The sequence below is a fragment of the Panthera uncia genome (genome assembly GCF_023721935.1).
Source record: "Panthera uncia isolate 11264 chromosome B2 unlocalized genomic scaffold, Puncia_PCG_1.0 HiC_scaffold_24, whole genome shotgun sequence".
NCBI classification, from domain to species: Eukaryota; Metazoa; Chordata; class Mammalia; order Carnivora; family Felidae; genus Panthera; species Panthera uncia.
The window spans coordinates 105345293-105365460 of NW_026057580.1; the positions used below are offsets into that span (position 1 = coordinate 105345293).

General features: G+C 36.9%; 1 protein-coding gene and 1 long non-coding RNA gene across 11 annotated transcripts in view; one reads left to right on the top strand and one right to left on the bottom strand.

Moving 5' to 3' along the window:
- SYNE1 (spectrin repeat containing nuclear envelope protein 1) overlaps nt 1–20168 on the bottom strand; it is a 477690-nt gene that overhangs the window by 307095 nt on the left and 150427 nt on the right. For all 10 annotated transcript variants that reach the window (XM_049653080.1, XM_049653082.1, XM_049653085.1 and 7 more), the window contains 5 exons: nt 17538–17675; nt 15471–15635; nt 6389–6501; nt 5664–5832; nt 350–446 (listed from right to left, as the gene is read on the bottom strand). In XM_049653080.1, coding sequence (XP_049509037.1) covers nt 350–446; nt 5664–5832; nt 6389–6501; nt 15471–15635; nt 17538–17675 — 682 coding nt within the window. The remainder of the gene's footprint in view (nt 1–349; nt 447–5663; nt 5833–6388; nt 6502–15470; nt 15636–17537; nt 17676–20168) is intronic.
- On the top strand, nt 261–18817 carry LOC125938057 (uncharacterized). The gene is made up of 3 exons (XR_007462594.1): nt 261–398; nt 5648–5765; nt 18715–18817. It is a non-coding gene; the product is annotated as an uncharacterized LOC125938057 (long non-coding RNA).

The window sequence follows — 20168 nt, forward strand, 5'->3', positions numbered from 1 at the left end:
GATACTCAAGTTACTGTTTTTTTCACTTAATCCGCAGAACTGCAAATAGGTTAGAAAATCACAGTTTAGACACTGAACACTTATTTTGCCCCTTCTCAGAAGACCACACGTGCGCACACACACACACACACACACACACACCATTATTACATAGGTTAGACAGGCATTGCACAAACTCAAGGGGACTGAATCCAATATGTGAATCCAATATGTGTTCTCCAGGCCAATGGCCTGGTCATAAAAAGATCCTTCGGGGAAAAAACAAAAAATGATGTGATCACACAGAAACCTGTAGGTTCTAAATTCTACTGCGTTCAACATGGCAACAAATTCTGTCAGTGTTTTTTACCTGAACCATCAGCTTTGACGTACATCTCAGCTGTCTGTTTCAAGATCTGGTATGTCACTTCATATTGTTCAAAGAACTTGCTATTTTCTATAAAAGACTAGAAAGGGGTAATGGTTAGAAGATGGCAAATTCTAGGCATATGTAGAAATACTGAAGTCAGTTTCTTCAGGATAGATATATGGATATTTTGCCCAAATTTACCAACCTCAACCTTTTAAAAAAATATATCAAATTAAATCAACTGCCATAAAATAACCTGATTATTCTGAGAATATAAACGGATTCCACACTTTTATTCTAACTCAGCACTATTGAGAAAATACTCTATTTCTTCTCCACCCAAGGGTTTGTTTTTAGAACAGACTGAAGTTTCTCCAGACAACCTGGGGCTAACATTTAGAAAGCACTAAATCTGGAAGAACATTTTAGTATCCAACTGTGTTTTAGCTGTGGGATTGTGTGGCTCTTTGAACATTAATTCTAGTGAAAGATGGCTCTGAGGAACTTAGATTATAAATAAATGGCACAGTGCACACTTTCCTCAAAACATAAAGTACAAAAATGTTTACTAGGAGAAAAATTTTAAATAATCACATATCTCATCTACAATTACAAAAATTACTGGGGTGCCTGGGTGGCTCAGTTGGTTGAGCATCCAACTTTGGCTCAGGTCAAGATCTCATGGCTCGTGAGTTCAAGCCATGTGTTGGGCTCTGTGCTGACAGTTCAGAGCCTGGAGCCTGCTTCAGATTCTGTGTCTCTCTCTCTCTCTGGCCCTCCCTCCTGCTCTGTCTCTCAAAAATAAGTAAACATTAATTTTTTTTTAAATTACAGATAAGATGTATCTATACCTGTATGTAATTTACATATTACATATTACTATTACTGTTACTATTACTAGAGTAATAGTAATTTACAAACTGACACTGTAAAATTTAGAGCGCACAAGAAATCCGTAGGTAAATGTTATTGTTAACTCCAGGAAATATGAAATAGCTCCTGTTTCAAAGATTGGTCCTGCTATTATAAAGCCAAAAAATAATGCAATTATAGTTAACAACATATCACCAAAGGCTCTTTAATTTCTTTTAAGTATAACTAGTTCCTCTGATTTGAATCCTCTAAAATACTTGATTAGTGTATTATAAAATGCAAATTAGCCTTTAAAAACCAGCTGAAGTCCAGTGTAATATGCCGATGAATGCTTAATATGGAGATGCAAAATGTTTGAGTGCAGATCTAAAACTTCATAAAAAATTTCACAGACATCCCTCAATTTCATTGGTAAATGTTTATCATATTGCAAGATAATACTTAAAAGCATTACATACATAACACATTGCATAGCATTTTATGCTTATAAAATGTTTTATTTATGTATTAATTATTCTTCAGGAATAGAGTGAATAGAGAAAGCTCTGAGTTACTTGGAATGAAGGATTCCATGATGAATATTTACTTCAGTAACTTAATAGGCTGTATTATTTTTGTCTGAGAATGAAGTAAAACAATAGTTGTCTGGCTAATTAATTTTTCAGCCTTTTGTTCTACTTCATTAACCTTCCCTGTTCTCCAACTAGGGGAAGAGTAACTTACTATAACTTAAATTTAGCATAATTTAACCAAATGAACATACCATAATTTGATCAAAAAAAGAAAGTTACAACTAATTTGTAAGACACTGTAGACCACTGAAGAGATAAATATATTTGGCAATGTTTAAAAAATAGTCTCCATTTATTTTTGGCTCAAATTTCAAGAAGCTAATGGAAAAACAATTGTTCTAAGTGTCAGAAGAATGGGAAATTGCACCTGTCTGGACAGAAAGACTTAATTAAATATGCCTTTGCTAGAGTTGTTTACAAATTAATTAAGAATGAACACGAGAGCAAATACAGAGTAAATCCATTTAGTAACATGAATTATTTTATCTATTAATATCATTTTGGTAGGAGGACTGCTAAATCTCCTTTTCATCAGGAGCTATCTGGACAGTCTCTCAGAAGGGTGTAAACACAAAAGTATACTTAAAATAATAAGGGGATTAATTTATTTCTTTCACAATAAGGCTTACTTTTTGGATATCAAGTTCAACAAATAAGCCATGTTATTGTTGATAGCACTTCAAGAAAATTAAGATACCTCTTTATCCCACTAAATTCAAAGTATTAGTGGAAGATACTAAACTTCTACTCTTCTACTTAGTGGAAGATCAATGTAGAGATAATAAGTAAGTTTCACTTATTGATTTCACTTGAATGGAGCTGAACCAGGTAATTTAATATTTTAAAAATCATCTTTGAGAAGAGGTTTTAACAGGATAGCCTACTTACATTGATAAAATAATTACAAATAATAAAAAAAATTCACATTACTTATGTTGCATTCATATAGGCCACAATTCTAAGAGTTCTTCTTTTATGAAAAAGAATGATCCTTCTTTCTTCCATAGTAAAATTGAAGCATGTGTTAACAAACATGGCCAAGTCAAGAACAATTCTGACAGCAAAAACCAAAACAATTATCTCCTGACTTATATTACAGTAGGTAATCTCTTATGAATAGTATGTGGCCTAGATTTAATTAACAAGCATTCATGAAATATTTTCCAAGAATTTCTTTAGCTCACAACAGCTGCATACCTGAGCACCTAGTACAAGAGGTAAGTAGGAAGCACATTTTTTGATTCTCTAACCCTTTAAAAAATGATGTATTTTTTTGCATATGAATAAGATGAATTGAGAATTCAAACTAAGGAAGAGATAATTATGGAACCTTTACATCCTGCATATTACTTTGGTTATTAGATGATGTAGCAGCATATGGCTCATTACAATAAATTTTTTTAGAAACCAAGGGAAGGACTGGATTTAAGAACTTGATTTTATTATTTTGTTTGAAAGTCTTCACTCTTTGAAATGGTCCGTTCTAAAGAAAATTATTTTCTCACAAATTCCAAAGGGATAAGAGAAGCTCTAAGGGGTGTGAGATGAAAGGAAAACAATATGTGTCCATCTTTGTTTCTTACAAAAGCCCCTATTATCCTATTATTATTATTATTATTACTAAAAATTTGGGAAAAACTAAGTCTCCTAGAAATTAAGTTATTTATAAAGTCACATGGGTAGTAAGTAGCTGAACCATGATTCAACACATTCCCATGTAACATCCATTTAGTAACATGAATTATTTTATCTATTAATATCATGTAACAATCTCTCCTACCTCACCACCCCCTGCCCCAATACCATGCTGCCTATAACATAAATAATAACAACTCTCACTATCAGGCTATAGTATATTAGTGTAAAACATTGTCAGATATAAGCTAACATTAAATGGAACTAATATTTACATGAGCTATACTCCTTAGTTCACTAAGCTACAGGAAATCATGTTAATTATTTGGTCTTTCAAGTTCAAAAAAAAAAACTTTTCACAGCCAATTTTGTTAGATTAGTAAAAAGTTCAGTACTTAAGCATGGCTTTTGGTTCGGGAAGATGTGACTTCAAATCCTGATTCTACTTCTTACCAACTGTGCCACCTAAAACATGTGGGTTGAGCATTGAAAGGCTTGATTCCCTCAGTGAAACCATGTGAAAATGCCACTGGGGTTGTCACTGGGTTAGAAGATTACACATGGAGGACACTGGGCTCATGGACAACACACAACATCCCAGTTATTAAAACTATTAAACAAAAAAATACTTTAAGGCCCTTTTCAGAAAAGACGGGTTAGCCATAAATAGGTATTTTTCACTACGGAATAAGAATATGCAGAAATGGTCATAAAAATGTCACATGTGTAGCATAATGATCAAGTTTGCCAATTATTTTAAGTTGTGTAGCAGTTTAAATCTAGCAGCTTAGTGAACTTCTCTTCATGGAGAAAACAGAAGTACTGTTTTTCTTTAATTAATATTTATGAAAGTTGTATCATTATAACAACTCTCTACTTACATATCTTTTATCTGAGAAGTTCAAAGAGAATTACTAACATCATTGTATTAGAACATTAACCTGGTGGAACAGCCCCATTAAGCATTTCAGTCTGATTGGCTGTCCTTAAATAGCTAGAACAAAGACAGATCTGCATAATTACCTACTGAGCTCAGAGTGTATCATTTGACATGACTAAATCCAAAAATATAAATGCATGTCTGTAATTTAATATTTAAAAGACTAACGTAATTGCTTGAAATTAAAAAATAAGATTTTTCATGACTTTCCATAACAATTAAATATGAATAAGGGAAACATACCATATAACAGATTTCACATTTTTTGACAAATGTTTCCAAGACAATTATAGTAAACCTACAGGAAGATTTTACTGTAAACCTATTTATTTTCCAAACGCATCTTGTTCAGTAATCACTTTAAAAATGTAATCAAAATATAGCAAAATACATTCTGGTTCTAGAATGCTTCAGCAAAGATATGGTTTTAATCAACATTCAATCATTCCAGTTACAAAGCTCACTAGTCAGGTTAGAAATGGATTTGTATTTTAAACTTATTAATTTATCAGTTTGAATTTGTGATTAAACACAAGTGGTGAAGTACAGGACTGAGATGCCTTATGAATATGAACTTTGAAAACAAGTTTGTATTGCTAATAAATTTGGAGGGGGTATGTTTAGCTAACAGAAATAAATTACCTTTAATAAATAACTCTCTAATTACATGTAGTGAAAACTGATAGAACAACCTAATTTCTTCATTAATGCAAGGCTACTATTCCATGTAAATATAGAATTATTTATACTGACAGCCCAAAATATAAGATAGTCTTTAAAAATTAAATTGGTACAGAGATTCACAGACAGAATTTTACTTTTCCTGAATGCACACAAGAAGCAATGAAACTCAGAGACGTGCTGGACCTAATAATCTAAAAACTAGACAGTCCCCTTTTGGATAACAGAATTTTCTGAACTACTAATGATTCTTTCTTAGAGACATGAGGATGATCTTTAAGTATTCTAATTCAGTTTCAATAGTGAGCTCACAATCAAAGTCATGGGTATGCAATGCAAAAACTTCTTTTTTTTTTTTTTTAAGCAATAAAGCCAGTCACAATGGTTCGGTATGATTCATGAAGCTGAGTCTTTCTGTATTTCCAAAGAATATTAAGTGTATATTTCAGGTTACCATGAAAAGCTTACTAACTTCTATCAAACCCATTTAACATACTGGTACCTTCATGTTTAAATTCAAGATAAAAACTACAACGTCAAAGCAACCGATAGGTATTAAATGCTAAATCCACGTGTCCTCTGATTTCTTTGTCAAAGCACCAGAGAGACTTACGATGTAGTTCTGCAGAAGGAGCTCCACGGACTCTCTCCTCCCATACTTGATGATCCAAGATTTCAGCTTTGACTCTGCAAGAACCAGCAGTGAGAGCAGACGGTACTTTAATTCTAGAAATTCCATTTTCATTAAGTGTAGCTCTGATGTGGAGGAAACAAAATGAAACCTAGAAATAAAACACCGAGAATTTACAGAATGTAAGTAACTAATAGTAACAGAGCAGTGCTTATTTAACCTGTTACACGTCAGTGCTAAATATAATACAAGCACAAAGTCTTCTAAACTCTGGCTGATCAATCACTATCAGGAGCTCTGATTCCTTTTCTAGCTCTGGATTTAAAGGCAAATCGTGATTGATTGAAGTATTTAATTTAGTTCTTTCCCCTGCCAAGACAACTCTCATCTGTTTCTTTTATAAGCTGTTTTTGCAATATTACATAATGTTCCTCACGGTGCTGAATAAAAATACAGCCTCTGAAGAAACCATTTCTGTGATTTCCAGGCTGTGGGGATATTCAGGTTTACTCTCTGCAAATGATAACATATTAGGATGTTAGCATTCTTAGCATATGTTATGGGAGCTCAATTTTTATGTACTAAATGTAAGCACCTCTGTTTAAAAAAAAACCAACAGTCAATTCATTGAAAAGAAAAGAAATGGAAGAAACATCCACCGAGTTTTTAAAAAAAGACACTTCATTTCAAACCAGCCATTCTCTTACCTCTCGGCCATGTCCTCTAATTGATCAGGTGGTACTGGGATCCCGTTAACAGATCTGGTCCGGTAGATTTCATGGAATGCTCTTTTGTGGGCATCTGTGTTTTGAAGCAGATCCTAAGACACGATTTAAAAAAAAAAAATAAAAAATGAGAAAACATGTTCACAGGAGGCTAAGAAGCATAATTTTCAGCTTGTACCGATGAGTCAATGTACTCAACAATTTGATCGTGCTGCTCCATCCAGATGTGGCTTGGTGCCTCTCATAGGCTTTTTACCTTGTACAGGAGCCCTGGTGCTTATCCCTAAGACCTGTGCTAGAGCTGTATCTAATAATTATGGCATCTTTTAAACACACACGACAGTTGCAGAGCAATGTATTCAGACATTTTAAAGGCACATGGTCCAAAGGAAAATGTAGTTGCTGCTATAAACAATGATGTGTTAGGATTTTTCTCTTTCCTTGATTTTGAATAAACTGGTTTTTAGAAGCTTAAAACTAAGCACGACTAGTTTAACCCTTAGTTTTTAGAAGCTTAACACTAAGCACAACTAGCTTAACCCTTTAATGGTTTTATATATAAATATATATATATATATACATATATATCACTATTTTTATTTTACTTCTAACACATGCAGACTATTATAAAGTGAAATTTGCTTGCCATCTAAAGTAAGTCATATATCACGATATTATTAAATATTCTTATGGTTAGAAGATTTCAAACAAGCACAGGGAATGTCCTATAGAAATCAGACTGGAAAGATCAAATGTGATGTTTATAAATATTCTTTATAGGTTGTATAGAACTACACAAATTTTAATATTTTATTTCTATTTGTTTTCTGAGTTTTTCATTGTCGGTAGGCTTATTCATATAAAGACTTCACAGGTGTTTCACAATTCCTAGCCAATTTCTCATATAGAAGCAAAGAGAGATGAAAGATGCTTCATGCCATATTCTCTAGAGTTTAGTTTGTTTCTCAATAACAGAATAAACACACAGCAGTTTGTCACTCAATGAATAGTAAGACCCATTAGCCCATCAGGATAATACATTAAAATTAGCATTTAGTTTAACCCACATGAAGATTTTGTGGACTAATTGGACAAAATAGAAGCAATAAAAAGCATAAAGCCACAAGTAAGAGAGACATTTGATGGAAGGGGGAAAAAATGAAGGCACTCATATATAAATTAAAATGTTAAAGTCATATGTATTTGTTCACATAAAGGTCATATGTGTTTGTGCCTTTTAATTTGAGGGACATTAGCTTTTGCATTGTAGAAAAATCCAAGGGAAAACTATTTCTATCCTGGTAAATTTTGTTATTATAATATATTGATCTGCTTGGAATTGTAGGTAACTGCTCAGATATTCACAAGTTTCTCAAGCCCAGATGGAGGGCATTCTGTGCAGGAGCTGATCACAGGGGACAGAAGACTGTCTTAGAGCAACTAATGGCTATGAGTATTTCAGTCACTCTTTTCCCCCTTTATAACCTCCTGGCACATTTCTATGGCTTATGATCTTCACCGAGACCCACTCAAGTGAGTGCAGAGCAAATTTAGACCCATCACCACGCCCAGCTCCGATTTATTCTATGTGACTATATGTTAATGTGTAAGTAGGGGTCTCTGACTATATTGGAATACCCATATGTCCAGTTGCCTTCTAAGAAGTCTTCCTTATTATAGTCAGTATCTAGTTAACTGAAAATATCATGACAAGGTATCAAAACAAACAAAAATATTTTTAAAAATATGATAAAGAAACTATAGTGGGCATGACGTCACTGGGATCTCTGAAAAGCCATCTCACTAAAAACCAGCTAGATGCTGAGCACAGTCTGTGACTTTAATTCACTGGTGCACTTGCAGGAAGTAAGGAAAATCTCTTAGGTCTCCCACTCCTGTTAAAATATGACCCAAAACTGAGGCGCCTGGGTGGCTCAGTCACTTAAGCATCTGACTATTGATATTGGCTCAGGTCATGATCTCATAGTCGTGAGATCAAGCCCTGTATAGGACTCTGCACTGGACATAGAGCTTGCCTGAGATTCTCTCTTTCCCTCTTTCTCTCAAAATAAATAATTAATTAATTTTAAAAATTATGACCCCAAACTGGATCACAGACCTAGCAAAAACCAATGGGAAAAGCTGATTGTTTGGGGCAAAAATCTATACCATGACTGCAGAAGTTGAGTCTTGGAACTCCTATAAGGTGGTAACAATAAAACTCAGAATCCTAATGAGCCAGAACCCTGAAATACTAACAAAAGAAAGCTGGTATGAGTGTAACAATATCAGACAAACTAGATTTGAGAATAAAAATCATTATATCATTAATCGCTTAAGGATGAAACTTCCAATTTACTAGTGTCTGTGTTAATTCTGAACATGCCTAAGAGAAAGCTTCAAAATGCATTGAGTAAAAACTGATGGGACTATAGGGAGAAACTGACAAATCTATGCAGCTGTGGGAGCAATCAGTGCACCTCTCTCAGTCACTGAGATGGAACAAAAGAAGTACTAGCATAGTAGGGGTGGGGGGCAGGGGAGAAGGGAGGAGAGGAAAAGGGCTGTCAATCTGTGGACCTCACAGGCCTTTGTAAGAATTTTGGAATGCTTATTTTAAGTAGGCAGAAGCTAGTGGGAAGTTTTGAGAGGGGTGAAATGAATAAACTTGCATTTTAAAAGCATTGCTGTGGCCATGTTATTGACAATGCCCTATCCTTGATACGTTGCTTTCCTTAGCTTCTAAGACAACACAGGAGCTGGATTCCCTCCCACCTCACCATTTGCTCTTTCTCATACTCTTCTGCTGGTTCATCTTCTACTCTTTGATCTCTGGATATTAGATTCCCTTAGGTCTCCGTTCTTGACAGTTTTTTCTGTCTATACTTCCTTATTTAATATCTTTAGTCTCAAAGCTTTCAACATCCTTCTATATGCCAATGATTCTGAACAGTTATCTCCAGCCTCTACCTGTGTCTTGAGCTCCTGTCTCTTATCTCTTACTGCCTACTCTACATGTCCACCTGGATGTGAAGAAATCTCATACTTAGCATGCCCCAAACTAACCTGTTGATCTTTTTCCTCAAACCTGCTTCACTGTCTCTCCATCTCAACTGATGGAAATTCCATTCTCCAATTGCTCAGTTGAAAAATCATAGTGTCAAATATGACTCTCCTTTCTTCACAATAAATATCTAATGCTGCAAATTGCTCTGCCTTAAAAATATTCAGGGGTACCTGGGTGGTTTAGTCGCTTAAGCATCCAACACTGGCTCAGGGCACCATCTCATCGTTCGTGAGTTTGAGCCCTGCATAGGTCTCTCTGCTGTCGGCACAGAGCCCGCTTCAGATCCTCTGTCTACCTCTCTTTCTGCCCCTCCCCTGCTCACTCTGTCTCTCTCAAAGATAAATAAACATTAAAAAAATATTCAGAATCTGACCACTTTTCGTCATCTCTAGAACTACCATCCCGGTTCAGGCCACTCTACCCGGATTACTGCGACTGGTTCCCTGGCTTCTACCCTCTGTTACTAAGCCAGGCTTTTCTCACACAAGACAGAGTGATGTCACCATTCTTTGGGTAAGAAAGTTGATGAAAAAAGATGGTTAGATTCCAACAAAGAAAATCAACAGTGTCAAAAGTGCAATTAAGGAAAGAAGGAAGATACAAAGAAACAATATTGGGGAAAAATAGGAGCTTAACTACAGGCACAGAAAAGATTACCAAAAAAATATATTTTCAACTATTTTGAATAATTTTATGGCAATAATTTTGAAAACGTAGTCAAATGGACAATTTCCCAGTAAGTATAAATTGGTGTTATTGACCCAGTTAAAATTCTGAAAGCCTGAATATTTCTAATCATTTTCAGGGGCTGGGAATACAACTGTGAAAAAACAAACAATAATTCTTGCCCTTACAGAGTTCACATTACAGTATAGAAAACCAAGCACTAACTGAGATACAGAATTAAAAGAGCAGTTGAGATGCAGATAAATACTAAAGAGAAAAATCAAATAGAGAAGAGGGAAAAGGAGTTGCGATTTCAAAGGGGTGGCCAAGAAAGTGTTGACTAATAGGTGACATTTCAGTAAAGGAAAAAAGGAGACAAGGAAGAACATACTGAGAGACTGATCAGTGGGAAGATGTTTCAGGCCAAGGAAAAGAGAACATAAAAGACAATGGCAAGGGCAAAGGGGTTGAGGTGGGGATGTGCTTGCCTGTTTGACATCATCTTTTCAGTGAAGTTTCACTGACAACCCTCGTTAAAATTGCAACACCCCTAATATTCTCTGTCCTTTTACTTTCTAACTGAAGATAAATTTTACTTATTAGTTATTTATGTTTATTATTTCTTATATGCCTCCCCCCATTAGAAGGCAAGTTATATGAGTGTAGGAATTTTGGTCTCTTTTTCTTCTGGGTGTATCACAAATGCCTAGAACACCACTTTGCACACAGAGAGTGCACAATAAATATTTGTGGAAAGACCGGGAAAGATTAGAAAGGCACAGCAAGAGGAGCAGAAAGAAAATGAGGAAACCAAATGAAGAAAGTGTTTCAAGGATTCAGAAATAACTATGTGAAATCCTTTTAATAGGCGAGGTAGGACGAGGACTGAGAATTGACCATTAAGCGAGGAATAAGGAGAACTCTCATGAACCTGACATGAATAGCATGGCAAGAGAAACCTTGATCCAAATGGGTTCTAGAAAGAATTGGAAAAGACAGTTCTGAAACCAAAATGAGCATGATAACTCTTTCAAAGAGCTTCACTGAAAAAGGAAGGAGGAAAAATGGACAGTAGCTGGAAGCAAGAGTAGGAGGAAGAAAGACAATTTTTATTTTTTAAATTTTATTTATTTTTTAAATAATCTCTAAGAGGAGAGGATTAACAGCATATACTTTATGTCGGTGGGAAAAATCCAGCAGAAAGAGAAAAAAAACTAAAAAGGCAAGAACTAGAGGAATTGTTTACTGGAGAAGAGCAGGGAGGATGGGCTCTCATACACTACACATGTGGAGGGGCTGGTCTTAGATCAGAGCACAGATGGTTCATCCCTAGTAACAGAAGTGAAGACTGGGTATTCAGGCACAGATGCTTGTAGGTGGGTTGATGTGGTCGTGGGAGCTGGCGGAAATTCTTTTTTGATTGTTTCTATTTTCTCAGAGAAATAGGAAGCAGTGTCACCAGCTGAGAGTAAGGATATGGGAGGAGGTGTGGAAGATTTGAAGGGACAAGGTATGGAATAGTTGTCCCTGAAATAAAGAGGCAATGGAATCGGGAAATGCCTTTGGAGTGCCAGGCAGCAGTCAGGACCCACTTGGGTTAGTCATCGTGCCTGGGGGTGTGTTTTTCTGCAGGCACACTCAGCGGCATGTGCGTGGGCAGGGACTAGGCAGAGAGTTGGCTTCAATCGGGGTTATGTTTTAATCAGGACAACAGGACGAAGGAAACCTGGTCAAGACAATTAGCGTATGTACAAAGGAGTGACCTTTGCGGATTCGGCACTGAATTTAAATAGAGTACAAAAGGAACGGATGCCTTGAAGAGGGTGAGACTCAGTAAAATCAAAGGATTAAAGAGCACGGAGTCCGTGCGTTTTGGAGTCAGGGCAAGTTTGATTGGACAGTGAGATACATGCTTAAAGAAGACATTGAAGGAGTTTCAGTTACTGGTGATGACAAGTTCTAGACCATGCTTTATGCCCATCAGGGGCATAGAGGGAAGGATGGGATCACTGAAAGACAGGAGATCAAGAAACTAAGAGGCAAGGTTTTTGGCAGAATCATCTATGGGTTAGTGAAGTTTTTAAGAATTATGGCATGCATTGCCATGCAGGAAATTAAATCTTCAAAAAAGGAGGGGAAGTGAATATGTAGGATTGATAACCGCAACACGGATGGGTAGTAGGTGGTAGAGTTTGATGGCTATTTGCATAATTCCTTAAGACGAAAAGCCTTACTTTGCCAAAGCTCTACTACTAAAAAAATAACTAGTAAGTTTAATTACTCTACATGTATTACATGCAATAGTTTTGTGGGCATAGTTAAGTTTAGAGTTTAAAACAATCTGGACTACCAGCTATGTGACCTTGGGCAAAGCACTTAAACTCCGTCTGCCTCAAGTTTATTCATTGACAAAGTGAAGATAATAATAATAGTTGTCTCACATCCTGCATGTCAACTGCTTAGCAAAATAAAGTACTTAAGACAGAAACATAGCTGAATACTCAATTATAGTTAACTATGACTATTTTTGTCATCTTCCTAGATAACTACGCATTAAGGTATCTGGAAAATAGAAAAGCTAGTAAAGGTGTATCTTGCTTTTCGGAATAATATGATCCTACCTACATGTAAGTTAAGTTAAAAAAAAAAAAAAAACTTTGGTAGAACCATTTGTAAAATAACCCCTTTGCCAAAAAAAATTAAAAATTATCTGAATCACGTTTTCAAACACTGATTATGTATTAACAGACAATCGTCATGTGGTATGTTTTTTTTTTAAAGATGTGAACCATGCAGAAAACCAAAAATTTGAGATCTTGATAGCCTATCTAAGTTTTCATGGCAAAGCCATAGTTACTTTTAGACTGGGATAAGTAGACAATATTCTCAAACATTCTTGCTTATGTATTAATGAGTCCTATATTGTGCTTTTTTCCATTATTTGTGTAACCCTGTCTCAAGATTTCCCCCTATTCTTAATATAGTGGGAACTGCATTTCCAAGCCAGCCCAATATTCCAGCACAAAGTAGTGATACCAAGTTGATGGGCTGATTCTTCTAGTGAAGAAGACTAGAATTTTAGTTATCTCAACAATGATTCAAACTGCTTACATCATCAAAGCTTATCTTATTATAGGTACCTAATAAATATATCTTAAATAAATGAGAATTGATTTTATAATTAACAATGACATTGTTTTATGACTCTACTACTCTCAGTACCTGTGCCCAGACCTAGTAAAAGTCCCTACCTCAGTAAACAGATCATTCTGGAGATTTGCCTTGACCTAGTCCTAGCCCTTACTTGCCTCTGCTTGCTTCCTGTTGTCTCTTCATTGCATTCCCTGACCTTCTCTTCAGTCCTTTCTGATTTTTAGTCTCAGATAAGCATCTTCTCCAGCTCTTTCCCCTTCCCTTTCCCTACTCCATTTCATTTTGGCATTTATGGTTGTTCGTTACACTCTGGTAAAAAAGGTGGTTCCAGCTGCACAGTTGATGGTTGGCACAGGGTCTCTATCTCTCAAAGGAGCCAGGAGAGTCATGAGGGGCCTCAGTTCATATAATCACTGAGACACATGGACAGCGTGTGTGCATCCAACTTAAAACTCAACGTTCAGCAGGTGTTGCTGCAGCCTAGAGTGTGCAGTGAATTAACATGTCCACTAAATCTTATCAACTGGTAAATAGCACAGCCAATATGCTTGGACATTTTCTCTGTGGTGGAGCATTTAAATCAGACCTAAGTATATTATGCAAACAACAAACACATGCTGTGTCTCAAACTTCTAGATTGGAGGCACCTTGTACATAAAACTGGCACACAGTAGGCCCTCGGCATGTACTCACAGAATTAGCACATCTAACCCACAATCCATACCCATTCTACATCTGATTTTAAACCCTAAGGTAGCTTCTTTTGTATGAATTAGTCACCTCAGCTACACATTATTTCAACTGTTACATGACGCATTAGGTGGTAGTTACAACGAATTGCTAATCTGTTGAAGCGGTATTGTTGTGTAATCCTGTCTCAGCATTTCCCCCTATTTTTAATATACTGGGAATCTCAACAAGGACATAGCCCAGGTTTTTCTGCTTCTAAGAAGACTTAACCTGACTCAGTCCCAGAGAAAAGTCTTGGGACTTGATCTCTTATCCTCTATCTTCAGAGACAGTATAGACTAGCAGGCCTGGATTTTATGTGCGTGTATCTCCAGCGATGGAGCAGACGCCAAAGTCATGCTTACCAGAGAAGCAGATTCTAGGGAGTTTTCTGTGTGTTTTGTGTATGGTGGCGGTGGTGAGAAGGGGAGAGGCTAAGAGATCAACAGCAAAACTTAAAGTATCTGGAGATACTGATTACAACGGAAGAAGGGCCAAGAATAAACGCAGAAAGGACCCTGACCGATCGTGCAGGAACACAAAATCTTGTTGCGTCCATCTTGTTTGGCGGCCGGATCTGGGGTGAGTGAGTCGAGCCGAGAGGGCCAGGAGCTGAAACTCCATGGCACCTCTGTACCTCTACATTTCTAGTTTCAAAGATAAGGTCCCAGAGGGGCCTGAAACCAAATCTGTCATGAATTTGCCTTACAGTCTAGTTTAGAACATAGAACAGTCTATTTCCTTGAAGCAGTAAAAAAATATTCCTATCTTGGCAGAAAATATACGTGAGCCACAGATTGCCCATATTTGGTCACCTCCCCTTCTCTGGTTTCCACATATACAGTAATCCCTATGATGACAGTAAATGAGGTACACAAACTCAATTGCACAAAACACAGGACTGAGTTAATATGATGTTAGTGAAAAACAGCATTTTTAGTTAGGTCCCACAAAACCCAAAGAGGAATATGTTAGAATTTATACTAAGCACAGCTGACTCTGCAGTACACTAAAAAAGTCGCAAATAAAAGTCATCAACGCCTAATCCCACCACTTCCTAAAATCCCCACTCTCCCTTGACCCCCTGCCCCCTCATAGCAAAGGACATAAAAACGTGGTAACTTGGCTTGCCTTCCTTTGAGAACGGAGACAGGAATGAGGTCTAGAACCAACGGCCAACCACATTATTACATAAATGTGTCTGTGGGCTTACCTTTCAAAAAATAACATATAGCAACGGCAATAACAAAGATAACCGCCCAGAAAATTCTTCAGAAAATAAATCTACTGGAACTGTCGTTAGCAAGCAAGGAAGACGGAAGTGCGACATCTCAGAACCTATGTGAATGGACACTTGGGAGACGCGCGTCAGTGGAAGGTCTAAACAGCCAAGTCTTCAGACAACACTAGGACTGCTGTGCAGGAAGGTCTCCCCACCAGAACTCTTACCTTGTGTTGCTCGCGTTTCCGTTGTATTGTGTTGGCCGTTTCCTCATGCACCTGCTGAATGGTTATTTCCTCTCTCAGGGCCACCTCCGCTCTGTATAACCAGGCACCTATGGTGCCCAGAGGTGCAGGGAGAGATTTATCAAGCTGTATATGCCAGTCAAAGAGCTGAAATACAAAAGTGGAAAAACAATGTCTCTCAGAGGACAATTCCTTAAATTCCCTCAAATGACTTTTAAAGCCCCCATAAGGATTTAACTTAATCATCTTGTGTTACTTTAATAACTATCAAGTAAGAAAATATCTGTGTTCTGAATGCGGTACTTTGAGAATGAGGAGGAAATTAGAGTTACAAGCAAATTTTAAGGAAACAAAATACACCTTAGACACGGAAGGGTATTATTGGGAGCTTAAACAGTTTTCTACCTATAGGAGTAGCACAAAGCCCCCACTGATTTTTCCATTTGGCTTTTGCTGAAAGGGAAAGGACTGGGTTTGCTGACGTGCCTCAGGACGTGGTTGTTATACACTGGGTACACTGTTGTGTATCCTTTAAAATCTCACACAGGGGAACAGGTGCAGAAAAATCAGGGTCATCTAGATATCTCTGGGGGGAAAGGAACATTCAGGATTCTTTCTATGAAACTACAATTCCCTAACCATTTCTTCATTTCTTCCCCTTTATCCAATTCTTTTGGGGGGGTGGGGGGATGGGGAGGAGAGTGCAAGAAGAGGGGACAGAGGATCCACAGCAGGCTCTGTGCCGACAGGCTGTCAGCACCGAGCCCAATGTGGTGTTCGATCTCACGAACTATGAGATCATGACCTGAGCCAAAGTCAGACGCTCAGCTGACTGAGCCACCCAGGTGCCCTTCCACTTTATCCAGTCTTAAGCACTGTTTCCTAACTTACTGGAATACCAGATGGGATAGGCTGAGGGGCTTGGGAACTAACCTATTCTCTGGTAGAGTTTGTGGGGAAAAGATTAGATTGTAAAAATGAAGTAAATAGAAGTTCAAGACAAATATTCTCAATAGTGATAGAAGTTTCAGTGACCAAGGTTGAAATCTTGGTCTTTAAGTTTGCAAAATATTAACATGAAATTTACTGAGCAGTTTTCCTTCAGGTTCATGAAAGACCAGATTAGAAGATTTGCTTAAATTAGGGGCATCTGGGTGGCTCGGTCGGTTAAGTGTCTGACTTCGGCTCAGGTCATGATCTCACGGTCCGTGAGTTCGAGCCCCACGTCGGGCTCTGTGCTGACAGCTCAGAGCCTGGAGCCTGTTTCAGATTCTGTGTCTCCCTCTCTCTCTGCCCCTCCCCTGTTCATGCTCTGTCTCTCTCTGTCTCAAAAATAAATAAAAGTTAAAAAAAAATTAAAAAAAAAAGAAGATTTGCTTAAATTAAAGCATGTAAAACTAAATGTCCATATACAAAGATTACTAACTATTAATGAAACCTAGCTATAGACTTTAGAGAAGTTATTGAGGCTCCATTCTTGGGAGAGTCACCTTTTCTAAACAACCCAGAATTTAGTTGTGTAAAGTGAGCAGTAACCCAGGTGGTCTTGCAGGATTTCAAGCCATCATCTACTACGTGAAACTACGTGTTTGGGGCGCCTGGGTGGCTCAGTCGGCTGAGCATCCGACTTCGGCTCAGGTCATGATCTCACAGTTCGTGAGTTCGAGCCCCGCGTCAGGCTCTGGGCTGACAGCTCGGAGCCTGGAGCCTGTTTCGGATTCTGTGTCTCCCTCTCTCTCTGCCCCTCCCCCGCTCATGCTCTGTCTCTCTCTCTCTCTCTGTCAAAAACAAATAAAAATTTTTTTAAAAATCTTACAAAAAATAAAAACAGAAAAAACAAACTACGTGTAGGGCAGACAAAGCAGAAGAGTTGTTCAACCAAGTTCAGTACTTCCACTAACTTAAAGGAAAACTCCCATGGCTAAGTCTTTCCCTCCTCAGCTAGAGGCAGTAGGACCAGATGACATATCACTGTTTAGAAAACATGATGGAAAATGTTCTTGACTAAATTACATAAGCCTTAGTAAAATTAATCACGAGAGAACTTACCCTGGAGGACACTCTATCCCAGGACTGCTTTACCAATGCTTGGTCAAGTGACAATTTACCGTCTCTATGTATTGGTTGTATTAAATGTTCGATCTGTTTCCTTTTTATTTCATATTGAACTCTGAAGTGCTTAAATGACTAGAAGAGGAAAAACAGAAACGACATGGACACGAGTCAAAAACAGCAAAAGCAAAGGAAACCACATTTCCTAAATAACAATCCTTCATATTTGGATAACACTCAATATACGTTGTTGATAATGATGACAAGTCGTGATACTGATAGCACTGCCATTCATGAAGCCCTGATGATGAGCCTGGCCCCAGGCTAACTGCTCTTTGCACATCATCTCGTCTGGCTTTCTCCATCACCCTACAACATCGACATGCCCTATTATTATTACCATAGGAAGCCCAGAGGTAACTTGGCAAGAACAAGTAGTGGAGGCAGGAGTAAAACCTAAGATTTCTCATTTCTAGTTAAATAATCTATGTACAAGCCCATGCTCATCAAGAAATCGTAGAAAACAGGAATATAAACCTATGTTAATAATCAAAATAGTTGCTTTACTTCAAAGTAAATAACAGTTAAATAATAAACCAAATAACTTAGAGATACAAATTATATACATCAAAGTACTACTAATTTGAAGACATCTAAATTTGTGTTTAAGTAAGGCTATCTAAAGAGTTTTACATAGGGGACCTCATTTATATAATAATATTTTGCTTTAACTTTATGGCATTAAAATATTAATTATCGTGTCATTTCTTTTATCGTAGTGTGTATAACATAAATTTGTAATATGTAGATTTAACCATAAGTCAAATGCTAATCTAAAAAAGTAGTGATTTTAATAAAAGTTCCGCATTTTACATTAAAATAGCACATCCTGGAATAAAATTCCACGTCCAAATATGAATTGAACATGCCACTAAAATGTGTAATTATGTTAAAGAACGTAAGAATGGCCTTACAGAATCTAGCAGGTAACACATCTGAAAGAATCCGAGTAAACAAACATGTAAGTTCACATGAAGAACACTGGGGGGAGACGGTGAGTAACTATTTTACCACTTTTATCTTCCGTTTCCTCCAACTTCACGTAATTTAAAAATACCAAAACATAAAACTGATCTTTAATTTTACTTGACAGAATTTCAATTTTATTCCACAGAATGAAAAAAATGGAAAATACACTGTTATGGTAAGTAGAAACAGAAAATGCTGATTATGTAAGAAACACACAGACGAAAATGTCCCCTATATTCAGATTTCACAAGCTCTCTAACCCTTTTTTAAGAAACAGCCCTTCGTCTTTGGTCTGAAGGGAGTGTTTCTATTTTGTGCTTTTCTAATCTTTTGTTTTCCTTTTATAAAATAACATCTGTACAACAGGTAACTTCATAATTTGGAATTGATTTTTTATAATTTATGCCTAAATTAAAACACACACTAGTCTAATAAGTAGATTTACTCTGTTGTTGTATTTCTATTCTCACTTTACAGGTTTCATCATTTTTTAATGAGACTCATCCAGAAAATTGTATTTTTGGGGAAAAAAAGATTACACTAGCTTTCAAAGCAAAAAATGTACATACATATAAACACATACATATTGCTTTGCTATGTTCAAATAATATAATATCGACGCAATTATCTACCTAAAGTCAGGAAGAATTTATGTGTTATATAAAATCACACACTAATGCCAATGGCTATATCTTTTATCATCTGCCATGTTGAGTCTCATATCATTGCCCCTTTTTATGTAGCAAAACCAACTGAAATATAGACTAGGATATATTATAGTTTGGCCACTAAAATGTGATGCTGTTTTAAATAGGAAAATGTTCATGCTGCATACAGTGAATTACAATTTAGTGGGGAAAACCGGTTGTAAGACTCTGTGTCTTAACAGTGAAAATTGGAAGCCGAAATCCAAGTACTGGCAGTATAAGGAGATGGGGGGTGGGCAGAATAACAGCAGCAGCAACAGCCCTGGACTCAGTGTGAGTACAACAGTGTCGAACCAGGCAGGTCACAATAGAAACTGATCCCATTAATGGGCTCACTCCAAATATTCATGTTGCAAGCCTTTATTAAATTCGGCTTATTCTATAGTAGTTTTCAATGCGGCGCTGAATTCATTTTTTGGTGGGATTTTTTGTTATGTGACATCTGCCAGATCATGAGTTGTAGAAAAACAACAACTAGATGTTTGTGTTTTGGGTCATCTCTAAGACTCTGAGTTCTAAGCCATGAAGCCTCCTCGGAGCTCTACATACAGGGAGGGTGGACACACACAACCTAGACCTACTAATGCCACCTCCGGGATACACCCAAAAAACGAAAACAGGATACTGAAGAGGTATCTGCACTGCCATGTTTATTGCAGTATTATTCACAATAGCCAAGGTATGGAAGCAACCTGAGTGCCCATTCATGGATTAATGATAAAGGAGATATGAGATATATACATATATATATAGAGAGAGAGACAGAGAAAGACAGAGATAGATATAGATATAGACATAGACATAGGTATAGATATAGATATAGATATAGATATAAAGATATAGATAAAGATATAAAGATAGATATATAGATATATAGATATAGATAAAGATA